General features: G+C 39.8%; 1 protein-coding gene across 2 annotated transcripts in view; it reads left to right on the plus strand.

The window, feature by feature from the left end:
• CA10 (carbonic anhydrase 10) overlaps nt 1-13,731 on the plus strand; it is a 715,328-nt gene that overhangs the window by 664,790 nt on the left and 36,807 nt on the right. For both annotated transcript variants that reach the window (XM_043963595.1, XM_043963596.1), the window contains exon 6: nt 9,956-10,028. In XM_043963595.1, coding sequence (XP_043819530.1) covers nt 9,956-10,028 — 73 coding nt within the window. The remainder of the gene's footprint in view (nt 1-9,955; nt 10,029-13,731) is intronic.

The raw sequence follows: 13,731 nt of genomic DNA on the forward strand, positions 1-13,731 counted from the left end.
AGAAACAGAGAGAGACAAAGAGACAGAGAAAGACAGAGACAGACAGGGAGACAGAGACAAAGAGACAGAGACAGAGACAGAGAGAGTGTGTCTCTGCCCTCTAATGGGGAAAGACAACACACAATAGGAGTCTGAAAAGCTGAGGAGGACCAGGGAACAACCAGGGGCTATCTAGCATTGATAGCATGATGTTCCTGAAGTCCAAAGTAAGCAGAGATACTAATGGAGAATGGAGTTAACCAGGAAGGTTGTAAGACCTCTATAAAGGAAAGCTTTGGGATGAATTTAGTGCTCTACCTGCAAGCCCTCCAATCAGATGGCAGAGGTAAGTGAGGGAGAGTAGAGGAGGTGTAGCCAATCAAAACCTGAATAATTCTTTGTTGGTCTTGAGATTTCAGGTGATCAACTTGTCCTGGGAGGTGGGGAAGGGAAATATTGTTCTCCTTCTGTGGAATGAAAGCCAAGCAGAGCAACTGAAAGAAAATGGAGATAAGGTTAGAAGTTGGATTGTAAGGGGTTGAGAAATCAAAAGAAAGAAAGTAGGAGACATCTGGGCTTTTTGAGTTTGGCCACAGATGGGAGGAGGGATAGAGGATGGTAGCTAGCAGGGATGGATGGATGAAATGAAGGGGGTTTGAGTATGGAGGAGACACAGGCATGATTGTAGACAGTAGGAAAGCAACCAGTAGAGAGTGAGAGAGTGAAGACAATATGAGGGTGGGAGTGATAGGAGAGGCAACCTGCTGGAGGATATGTGACAGAACAGATCGCTTGACAATGTGAGGGATTTGCTTTAGCTGGGAGGTTTACCTCTTCATGTGAGACAGAATAAGGGAGGAGAGAGTGGCAGAAATCTGGGTGATATGAAATGAGGAGGGGAGATGGGGATCTCAGTGAATAGTCTCCATTTTTTAGTGAAGTAGAAGTCAAATTTCTCAGTGGGAAAAAATTTTTTAAATAAATAAATAAATTTTTCAAGTTGAATTCGAAATTGGGGTGATGCCCATCAATTGGGGAATGGCTGAACAAATTGTGGGATGAGATTAGGATCGAACACTATTGTGCTGTAAGAAATGATGAGCAAGGTCCTATCAGAAAGACCTTGTAAAAAAAAATTTTTAAAAAGAAGAATTCAGTCTACAGAAAAAAGAACTGATGAACTACAGATTGAAGTATAATTTTTTGTTAGTTCTAATGTTTTGCATGACTGTACATGTATAACATATTGAATTGCTTGAGTCTTAAGGAGGGGTGGGAGGGAGGGAGGAAGAGAATTTGGAACACAAAGTTTTTTAAAAATGATGTGAATATTTGCTTTTACATGTAACTTGGGGAAAATTCTAAATAAATTTATATTCATAATGCTATTAATATAAAAAAACAAAGTTCTCATTGGAGAGGTAGAGATTGGGGAGCCTTAAGACGTTTGAGGAGAAATGAAAAGGTTTGTAAGAGACTCCGTGGTGAGTGGAATAGTGAGTTAATTAGAGAAGCATAAAAGTATTGCCTTGCCACAGAGAAGACCCAGTTGAGATTAGGTAACAAAATTTTTAGTACCCCATATCAACATGGTTGTGTGATTTTCTTGAGCTCTACTCAGTACCATTGAATATAAGAGTGAAGGCAGTAATCCACATGATAGGAGTAATCCACAGCTGAGGCTTGGCAGGGAAAGGTCAAGGGTTCAAATTCTGCCTCTGACATTTATTATCTTCATGACCTTGGGTATGACATTAACCTCCCTGGGCCACAATTCCCGAATCCTAAAAATGAGGGGATTGGACTACATAGCCTTTGAGTTTCCTCCCAATCTTAAATCTATGACTCTATGAAATCTGATTCTGTAGATTAAGGTCTAAGGACATGAGAGGTAGGACTTCTCTTAGTTGGTCTCACAATACCTCCACTGCTACACAGACAGCCCATGCCATGGAGGAAGCCTTCACCTCACCAGAGAGGAAAATCTAGGGAGTTCTTTACTTTCTCACCAAAAAGATGATAGATGAAGAAGAAGAAGAAGAAGAAGAAGGATAAGGGAAAAAAAAGAGATGAAATGGAAGGGGAAGATAGAGAAAGGGAGAGGAGAGAGATATAGAGGAAAGGAAAGGAGAGAGGGGGAAGGAAGCAAGAGAAAGGGAGGAAGGGAGAGAGAGGTGCTAGAATATCCATAGTTACTACCAAGTTATATATTGTAGGATTTACAGCTGAAGGAGCTAAGAGATTAACTAACCCAACCCCGATTTTTAATGAAGGAAACAGACCTAGAAAGGGAAAAAATCACACAAGAAATAAGTAGCAGATCTGGAATTCAAACCCAAAGCCTCTGACTTCCACTTAGATGTTTTTCCCACTATTACCATGATGCCTCTCAATGCTACCTGGAATAGTAATCACCAGTAATACCAAATTGTGGACCCCCACCACACCCCTTGCTCTGATTTTGCTTTATATCAAGAGATGTGTGGAGAGATATCTCTCTAAGAACTTACTAGGACATTCTCCCTTCTTTCCTTCATCTCCCATCTCCATAAATTAGTTTCAATTCGTTTTTACTCTTAAAAATAACTTTATACCACACATAGATCTGGAGTGTGGGATTTGAAGGGCAGTGTTTCAAACAATAATCAAATGTGTCAGCATCCCCACAAGTTAGTAATTACTTGAAGATAGACCATAACTGGAACAAGGCAAGTGGACTCACTGACAACACATTCTTCTTCATTAGTATAGAAACAACCAAGCTTAGCTACCATGAGAAATGTTTAAATGGAAATCTGCCAGATGATACTTTTTCCCTCAGATCTACCCAAAGCAAACTGAATTCAGTACCCAGCCTGACCCTGCCCTGCCCCCTGCCTCACTCCTCCCTCTGGCAGAAACCTCTCCGTTAGCAGCTTCAAAATATCTCGAGGGCTTTATCTCTTCTCTAAGGACCAGTGTCCAAGATTTTCTATCTCTCCCAAGTGGCAGTGAGTATCCCAGGGTCTCTCCCCCAACATGGACTTGTGTCTAGGAATCTCTCCCTCTCTAGCATTAATTGCCTTTAAAAGTTCATTTGAGAGTGAACTTAGCCCTGCTTGCCCTTGGGAGCATTTTGCAAAGCTCATTCAGTGTGTCCAAATCACTAGTTACTGCTCTGCTGGGAGATCGGACTTTCTTGTTCCAAGGCATTAGGGGAAAGGCACAGACTGGAAATTTTAGTCCAGTTGAAAAGCTAATCAAAAGAGAAGCTGCCATCTAATGCTCTCATCTTTTTAAATAGCCACATCCCTAGAAACCAACATTAGATTCATTTACTAAAAGACCATGATGAGCTAATAAATATTCAGAAAACTACTTAGATGTTCAGCTAAAGTGACATTCTTCCTAGGTCATCCTATACAAGATATATTTACAATGGATTCTCCAGGCCCCATTCCATTTAACTTTGGTCTCTGGCTTTTTCTCAGATCCTAGCAGAGCTCTGAATGGATGGAGAGATGTAGTCTGCCACAGACCACCCCCCCCCAACTCATTAGTAGCATCTACCCTTCTAAATCAACACTTTATACAAAGAGGAAAAGGGACATTGGGGTTAGTGTGGGGTAATGGAAGGGGTTCTAGATTTGGAGGGAGAACATATAGTTTATAACTTAATGATACTAAGCAAGATACTTAAACAAATCCCTCCGTGCCTCAGTTTCCCCATCTGTAAAATTAGGAAGTTGAACTGGATGATCTCTAAGGTCACTTCCAATTCTGAAATAATTGAGTTGTTGTCCTATGAACTAAGACAGATATACTATCACTTTTTTTTTTCAGTGAGGCAATTGGGGTTAAGTGACTTGCCCAGGGTCACACAGCTAGTAAGTGTTAAGTGTCTGAGACTGGATTTGAACTCAGGTACTCCTGACTCCAGGGCCAGTGCTCTATCCACTGCGCCATGTAGCTGCCTCTATACTATCACTTTTTGAAGTTAAATTCAGAAAGAAACTCTACTTCCTGCCAAATAATCCAGCTGGTGCTACTTCTGAAATTCCCAGCATCGTCTCCCACCCTAAACATCTGGTTCTTCTCTTACTGCATAACCCAGTGGAGAAAGCACTGGCTATGAAGTGAGAGGGCTCTCAGATCTCCAGATCCCACCCCTAATGCTACCTGTGTGACATATGTCAAGTCACAACCTCTCTGGGACTGAGTTTCCCCTTCTGGAAAATGAGAGAACTACACTATATGTCCTCAGGTGTCATCAATTTGATCTTCCTGGTGATATTTTCCAAGCAGCATGGTATTGTGGGAAGAGCATGGAAGTTGAAGTCTGAGGCCTTAGGTTTTAATTCCAGCTACTTCCTCTGCGACCTTTCCTTCTCTAGACCCATGATCCTCTGATCCTTTGAAAAAAGCAGATCAGGGAGAAAGAAAATCAGATTTAAACATTCCCAAATGCTAACCACAAATACAGGCAAATTCTTATAATACCAGTTTAGCCCCTAACTAAGCCATGAAAAACCATTTCATGAACTTAATCAGGGGGCTCTTCCCTGTTCTGAGAACCTTCTTATCTGATAACAAGATCCTTTACAAAGGGGGCAGCTGTCATTTGTTTTATTCAGCCTCTGTTTTAGCAACCTCTCCCAAAGCCAAAGACTCAGATTTCCATTTATGCTCCCTGTGCAATTGGAAAGACAAGGGGCAGAGAGAATGGCCAACTCTTGCACATCAATAGGGGCTGTCCCTGCCGGTCCCTCTATTTGAGGTTTCTTGGCACAGCTCATAGCTTCAGCCTCCTCAGTTTGTAGCCCTGGTTAGTGAAAGTCAGATCTGCAATATAGACATTTGCTATGGCTTACAGTGATTGATCATCTTACAATACAGCATTTTTGCCTGCCAAACTGCTAATGTATTTAACAAGCAAAGAGGAAATATTTCTGCAGAAACACACTTTTCCTCCCAGGTCAACCAGTCTCCCCCACCCACCCCAGGTCACTGCAGTGGTCTCTCTTGAAGCTTATATATTGATTTGGGGCTGAGAACTCGTTCCCTGGGGCAAGTAGCTACTGGAGGTCAGCAGATTAAGTGTAATCACTCCTATCTCTTATTGGCCCGAATGGAGCTCACTGCCTTTCTTGCTCTTCCAAGCTTTCTGCATGCATCGCTGACCCAAAGAGAGATACTGGGGACCCTTTCTTGTCATTATCAAACCCATTCAATTCCCATTTGCTCGGAGGTCACTTTTCTAGGGTATAAATTATCCAAAGAGAGGAAGAGTAATATTTATTATTTAAATGTAATTATAAGCAGCCTCCAGAGGCAGTATGGTTAGAGGGGTTGGCCCTGGCATCCAGAAGACCTAGGTTCAAATTCTGTCTCTGACACACACTGACTGAATGAACCTGGCAAATCACTGAGCCTGTCAGTGTTCTAGGTAACTCTCTAAAACTATAAAATGCCAATGCCTCATCTGTTGGAAAGGGTTTTCACACTGGGGGTTTTCCTATGTTAATCAAATCATAGGTCTGATTTTTTTTTTAAGTAAATAGACACCAAAAATACTTTTGTTATTGCTATCAACTATTATTTTATTACTAACACCCATGGGATACCAGTCATTATATACATTCTTAAAAGTAGGAAAAAGATGACAACAGATTTAGAAAGTCTTTTAACCAAAAATGTGTACAGTATTAATGAAACCTAGGGTCCATTATCTCAAGGCAGAACTAAAAAAAAGTAATCATAAAGGAGAAAGAGTGCTAATAGATGTTCTCAGGGAAAAAAAAAACGTACTGAGATTTTTTTTGGAACAAACAGATCTCATTTGTCTTAGTAATAGTAAAAGTTGACAATAGGTTGCATCCCTAAAGTGAGATAGCTTTCTAAGGGTGAAAAAACACATAAGTATTCATTGAAAAGAAACATTTGTCACAAGCTACACTCCACTTCTCTATAAGCCAGATGAATGGATGAAAAAACAACCACTTGCAGTAAATCCTGGGATTCCAATCTAAAAGTAAGATGATCTCACATTCTAAGAGGGGAAACAACACAGATGGAAGGTTTCACCTACAAGTCAAGTGAAATGTCCCCATGGTCCTCAGGGCACAACAGTAAAACATATGGTAATGGCTCGTCTTTAATGTCATTTCCATTGATAAAAATCATATCAGTTTCTGGTGTTGAATCATTTCACAATTCCATGGTATTTGATGGCAAGAACTTTCCTTTCTGGGTCTACAGTAGTTGTGGCCAATACACCTGTGGGAGCAATTGTTAGGATACACATTGACAGGAATTACTTCCCAAGATGATATCTGAGAGCACTGGACTGAAAGCCTTGCAAGATTGGAAGACTAGGGGAAAAGTTCAGCCTATAAAGTTAACAACTCATGACTTGTAACTCTAGTCAAATTTGGGTGATAGAGAGTGTTGGAAATGTTAGTATAAGATGAGGGAAGTGCTTATCTGTGAACTTCATTTATGTATATCCCACTAACCCCTGCCTTACCCTCCCCATCTTCCCACCTACCCCACCCAATGACCAAAGGGAATTGAAATTTGGCTCCACTGAAACTTTTCCACACACCATTAACTCTCTACTTGAGCTCTCTTATACCAAGTACATATTTTAGCCTCCCATGCTGATGCATGGCACCAACACATTAAAATCCACAAATTTTCTCGGTGCACTTTTGAAATTTATTCAATTGTTCTTAACTACTGCATAAAAGTCTCAGCCCAGAAGTGTAATGATGACCAGATATTCAGTATGTAGTGGCCCAAAGTGGCTATGGGGGAGTAGAGCATATTTATCACCAGTGATAAATAATTTGTTTGTTTCTCTCTCTCTTTTGGGGGGATGCAGTGGTGTGGAACAGGAATTCTTAACTTTCATTTTTAATCATAGATTCATTTGACAGTCTGGTGAAGACAATGAACCCCTTTTGGAAATATTGTTCTCTTAAATATCTAAAATTATATATATATTGAAATACAGTTATAAAAATATTTTAAACAAAATTTACAAACCATACATTAATAACTCCTGGTTCAGAGAGTAATCTATGAAATGCCTTTTAAATATCTGATGGGCAACCTACAAGAGAAGTGACATTTGGTTCTGTGCTCACATGTCTCTGAAAAGAACCAGAATTGAATTGTGCATTTCTCAGGTGGTCAGAAATTCACCTTTACCCAAAACTTTTTTCCATAAGATCATAGATTAGAGCTAGAAGGAACCTTGGAGACCATGGTGTCTAATGCCCTCACTTCATAAATGAGGAAATTGAGACAGGGAATTTTAGGTACAAAGGGTCTCACAACTAACAAGACTATGAGACCATCTCTTCACCACAGTTCTTCCTAACACCAAGTCCAATACCCTATCCGTTTTACTATGCTGCCAGTAAAAACAAAACAAAATCCCCCAAAAAAGTGCAAAACAGAAAAACAGAAGGAACATAAGCAATCAACACAATTTCCAAACTCAAAATTACCTATTGGATATTTATTGTGACATCTCCAACCCTTAAGATAGATCTATTTTTTAAGGTAGATGAGTCACAACTTACAACTAAAAACATAATAAATCAGAACATGGAGCCCATTGCAGTAAGGGAGAGATGCCTACATGTCAGGAAAACCACATTTAAAAGTGCCTTTCTGGGACAGCTAGATGGTTCAGTGGATAGAGCACCAGCCCTGGAGGCAGGAGGACCTGAGTTCAAATCCAGCCTCAGACACTTAACACATACTAGCTGTGTGACCCTGGACAAGTCACTTGACCCCAATTGCCTCACAAAAATAATAAATAAATAAATAAAAAGTGCCTTTCCAGGAAAGTCCTTTGTTTGGCATTTAAAGCTCTTCATAACCTAGCTTCTTCCTACTTTCCTAGCATTCTTGCACCTTCCTGCTGCCTCTTTAGTTTCCTTGGCTTCCTTCAAGACTCAGCTCAAATCCAAGCTTCTGAAAGAGACTTTTACCACTGCCATAGTTATCCATGCCTCCCATTTCTAATTGCTCACATCTATTCATCTAAGAACTATGCACCTAGTTATTTACATGTGGTGTCCCCCATTAAAATGTGAGCTTCTTGAAGGTAGAGACTTTTATTTTCCCCGCGGGGCAATGGGGGTTAAGTGACTTGCCCAGGGTCACACAGCTAGTAAGTGTCAAGTGTCTGAGGCCATATTTGAACTCAGGTACTCCTGAATCCAGGGCCGGTGCTCTATCCACTGTGCCACCTAGCCGCCCCCCAGAAGGGAGAGACTTTTTAACCTGTGTATCCCCAATATGGTGCCCGACACCTCTAAAGGGCTTAATAAATGCTTGGTGACTGAATTCCTGACATTACATAAATGATAATGTTCTTGTTCAAGTATCTCAAACCTAGCAATAGACACAGCAGTATTGTTCTGTCCACCAAAGAAAGAAGGGAATATTACAGAACCCATGTGCATGAAACAGAAGTAACAGGAATCTCAAAATGCAATATCCCTGTGTCCTCTAAAAAACAGAGATGTCTATTTTGCTTGAAACCCATTTATGGCACTTGTCAGGAAAAGTGACCCAGGTTAGGGTACACTCCTTGAAGGCAGAGACCAGGCCTAATGCCATTTTCATATCTCCCATAGTACCTAGCACAGTGACTTGCCTACAGTCCAGTAGATCTGTAGCTTCATCTCTAAGTATAAACCATAAACTCTTCATACCTGCATGATTCTTATGTCTTTCCATAAATCCTTTCCATAAATAGAAGAAAGGCCCAACACACTAGAAGCTTCCCTTTGCCTCTTTGGATATTTTGTGGATACCAGTGCAGCTCTCAGGCAATACATCTGCTATCACCCATTTTTATTATACAACCATTCCACAGTCTTTTTTAAGCTCACTTATCTTGTAGGTCATTTCTGCATCACTTTTTTGGGCAGGAGAGTCATTATTAGCAATAGGTTGGGATTTACTACTTAGTTGCCTTTAAACAAGTTGCTTAGCTTCACCAGGCCTCAGGCTCTTCATCTGTATAATAAGGGCTTTAGATTAGATGGCCTTTGAGGTGCATATCTATGTGCAAGGGTCCTATGTGCAAGACACTATAGTAGGAATTTGGGATATAAAGACCAAAATAATAAAAATGAAACAGTTCCTACCTCAAGGAGGGTAGGAATAAAACATGTATTCAGATTCATAAAGCACAATTTGTACAAAGTAATAGAGAATGCTAATGACTTGGGGAATCAGGAAAGATCAAATATAGGAAATAGCTGCTCAACTATGTTTTGAAGGAAGTTGCATTTCAATTCCTTTGAGGGAATTCCCTCCACTGGAGTGGAGGAAAGGAGTGCCTCTCACACATGAGGAATAACTTGTGCAATAGGCACAAAAGTGGGAAATGGAATGATGACTCCAGGAAAGAGCTAGTAGGTCATTTTGGAAGAAGGAGCACCATAGAAGGGAATATATAACATGAACTGACTGAAAAGGTATGTGTGGTCTTCCCATTGCCTTTTGGGGCATCTCCAATTGTGACTCTTTTAAGTCACAAGTATTCTATGATCCAAAGACATATAATTTCACAGGGAGAAGATGAATGCTAAAGAGCAGGGCTTTTGCATCAGTGGGCAGCTTGACATCCTTGAAAGCCTTGCAAGTAATAGATGTTTAATAAATGGTTGAATTGAATTGAGAGATAAAAAATCATGCTTTTAGTTATTCTGGTGGACTGGATATGATGGATGCTCATTCCTGATAACAATGAGTCTGTTATGACAGGGTTCCATTACCTTTCTTACCTATAACTTGGAAGAGATCTGCTTCCCTCATCTCCCAGTGAATTCCAGATGCATCAGCATTCATCTCTGACCTAGACAATCCTTGTTCCCTCATTCTCTCCCCTAAATAAATGTTCTCATTGGAGATGCCTTAGCTTATGACAATCTATATTCAGTCATTAATTGTGTTTTTTCTCCACCCCTAGGTTTCTGATTCATCAAATCCATTTCTTAATCGAATGCTAAACAGAGACACCATCACAAGAATAACGTATAAAAGTAAGTCCAGTTTCAGGTCCTATATGACAACCATGCTGAATGTTTGAATCCTCCTACCTGAAGGCAGAACCTTTATGAAAAAGATTCCTAAGGCCCCTTGAAGTTAAGTGAGCTTTTGATTTCATCAGAAGTTACCCTTGTGAACCACAGTTTGCCATGGGGCAGCTTATAGAGAAAAAAAGTCAGCAGGGCATTGTTTTTGCCCATACCCATCTGTTATGATAATTATTATAATGATGATGGTTATTATTATTCTTGGGAGTGGTGATGAGCTGGGGGACTAAGTGTTGTCTGACAAGCTCAATGACATCACTTGACCAGCATTCTGTGTACTGTAGATTAATATATAAATACTATATGTAGGTTTGGGAAGTGGAATCCAAGTACCATGGACAGAGCCCAACCATCTTCAAGTGCCTGGAATGGGGCTAGGTCTCTTTCTCTCTCCACTAGTGTGAGAGATGATTTCAGGAGATTCTTAAGCGTGTCCCTAAAACTTAGCTCAAGTGCATTCCACAAAGAGGAGGCTAATTTTCATGTCTATAGGAATCTACCAGATGCATTACTCTCTAGGTAATCTGAAGACAAAGGACAGAAGCATCCTGATGCTTTGTCTCACAGTCCCAGAGGAAGGGAGGAGAATTGTTTCTTTTTGTACTTGATCTAACAACAGCCTAGAAAGCTGAGAGGGTTGGGAAAGCCTTGCACAGGCCTGAGTGGGGAGAGGATGGAGGGACAAGTGTATGTAGCTTTGCGAAAATAAAGAGCCCCCCAGTAGTGACAGATCTGGGATTCAACTGTTCTGACTCCAAATCTAGAATTCTTTTCACTGTACCATGTTACTTCTCATGATAATATCTGTCATTTCTATTTAGTAGGGTTATTGTGATGATCAAATGAGAGGATGCCTATGAAATGTGTTGAAAACCTGAAAGTATTCTATAGATGCCAGCTTTTGTTATTGCCATTACTATTATTATTATTGACTGCATTTTTAAGCTCACGTGAATTTATGGTATAGTGAAATGAATATTGAACATTAACTCCCTGAGGTTCCCAGAGGCAGCTAGGGGGCACAGTGGAGAGAGTGCTGGGCTTGGAGTAAAGACCTGAAGTTCAAATCTGACCTCAGATACTTAGTTTTGTTACCTTGGACAAGTCACCTACCTCTGTTTGCCTCAGTTTCCTCACCTGTAGACATAATAATGGCACCTACCTCCCAGGTTTGTTATGAGAATCAAATAAGGTAAAATTTGTAAAATGCTTAGCAGAATACCTGCAAATAGTAAGCTCCTAATAAATGCTTGTTTCCTTCCCCCCCCCACCCCACCCCTGACTCCAACATTGTAGATTTACAAATCAAACCATAAAAAGCAGTGTGGTGCAATGGAAAGAGAACTGAATTGGAAGTCAAAGATCCTGACTTCAAATCTTGGCTCCACTCTTTACTTACTGTGTGACCTTTGTCAGGTCACTTGGGCCTCAGTTTCCTCATCTTTAGTAGAGAAGAGTTGCACTAGCTGACCTCTAAGTTTCCAGATCTGAAGTCTCTGACCTCAGTTAAACAGGACAAGATGTCTTCTTCTCATGCAGCTGGTTGTGTCCTACACCAGGTCATAGCTTCCCACAGAATTTACCAAATCATCTCATCTTATAGAGAATGTTGCAAAGGCTACAAGTGTACAATCCTAAAGTAGAAAGGAACAAGGGATATTAGTGGATAATCCAGAGTTAATAACCAACATTCAGACTATGGAGCTATGAGATAGAAAGTAGTATATTGAGAGAATTTGGGGAAATTGCTAAAGACACATAATTCGGGGTCAGATTGCAAGTTTTGATGACAAGATGATGGGATAGGTTTAGAATCAAAAAGGGACCTTCAACCCTCTCATTTTACAGAGAAGGAAATAGGTACAGAAAGGTTAAGTGATGTGCCAATGGATTTGAACCCAGGTCAATAGATTCCAAATCTAGTTTCCTTAAAGGTCTCTGAATCCCATAACTTCCTTACATTGCTGCATTCAGTTTTCACTGGTATGTGTATGTTTTAAAACCATGAAAAGCTATCCTTATATTACATCTCCTGCTATATTTACTGTCAGCACTTAGCACAGCATCTGTCACATAGTAGGGGCCTAAGTAAAGCTTGTTGGCTTGACTAAATTGTAACTGGATAGACCATCTTTGTTTCTCTCCGTGGAAATAGTTTTTATCTGTAAGTCTTGGTGTGTAGGGGACGTAAATGTTTTCAAGGTCTACCTCTAAAGCTCATAGAGGACCATCTCCTTCTCTTCCTTCTTCCCTTTTCTGTTTCAATGCAGAAGCCTGACCTATGGAGTATAGTATAGATGGACACCATTTAGGTAGCAAAATCAAGCTGTTCAGATAATAACTATTCTTTCCTAATCAGTATTCCTGTGAAGTCCTCTCTAACTATACATAAAGCATAGTCAGCTGAAGGGGATTTTTCTGCCTCTTGTGTAAATAGCATATTTTATAACCACGCATAAAAGATTATTATATTTTTAACTTTTTTGATTAAAAAAGCATGAAAATTAAATAAAATGTCTTCAAATAATTGTGAATTTGCAGCTTAGAGATTGTGAAAAGCCATGAAATTACACCGAAAGCTCCAACACATAATCTAACAGATTGCCAGCCACCATGTCAATGTTATCTGTATAGTTCTTCCTTTTCCCAAGCACTATTATAATTAATATTAAGTGGTGTGACTGTTAAAAATGAAAGACTCAACAGGGTCCTTCATTATGTTTTAACTCCATCTATATTAGATAATCCACGAGGAGTACTGCCTTCATGAACATTGGAGATGGAGAGATGGGAGGGGAGAGAATTTTATTAAGTTTTCCGATATGGACTATGGCATGGTGATTCAAAAACCAAATTCTTTCACGTTCATTCATTCAGTTATTCATTTGACATGCACTTATTAAGGATCAACTGTTTGTAGAGCACTGTATTAAAGCACTGGGGGAGATATAAAGTTCAAGTATAACTGTTTCAACTAAGTAAAGGGTTTCTGATTACCCTTTTCCCAACAAGGTCCAGTGGCCTGTTCTGGAGACCTGCCACACTGCCTCTGTCATAATTAATCATTAGTAAAAATATTGGGAGGTTGTTGGGTTTTATTTTCTGGGTTTTTTTAGAAATGGTATTAAATAGAATGTTCAAAAATCTTATTTCTAGTTTTAACTTTGCTCTTTACAGCTAGGTGACACAGTGAATACAGCATAGGACTTGGAGTCAAGATGACCTAAATTCAAATCTTACCTCAGACACTTACTAGCCATGTGACTTTTGGCAATTAACCATTCTCAGCCTCAGTTTCCTCATCTGTGAAATGGGTATGATATCCAAACCTACCTATTAGGGAAGAGGTAACATTTGTAAAAACTTTTCAAACTCTAAAACACTCTATAAATGCTAACCATTATTGTTTGCCAACCATATGGCCTTGAGTAGGTCATCTTAACTCTTGGGTTCTCAGTTTCCTCAAAATGGGAATAGTTATTCCTTCCCTGGTCATTTAATGGGATAATTGTGAGAATCAAATGAGGGGTTATATCTAAAGGGGCTTTGTAAACTGCAAGGTGTTATTGTAAGAGATTCCTAGCACTAATTATACTTCTAGAGTGAGCATAGCTAATGGCATCAGGGAAGAGTAGAAAGAGAAGTAGCT

This window comes from Dromiciops gliroides, chromosome 4, assembly GCF_019393635.1.
Source record: "Dromiciops gliroides isolate mDroGli1 chromosome 4, mDroGli1.pri, whole genome shotgun sequence".
NCBI lineage: Eukaryota > Metazoa > Chordata > Mammalia > Microbiotheria > Microbiotheriidae > Dromiciops > Dromiciops gliroides.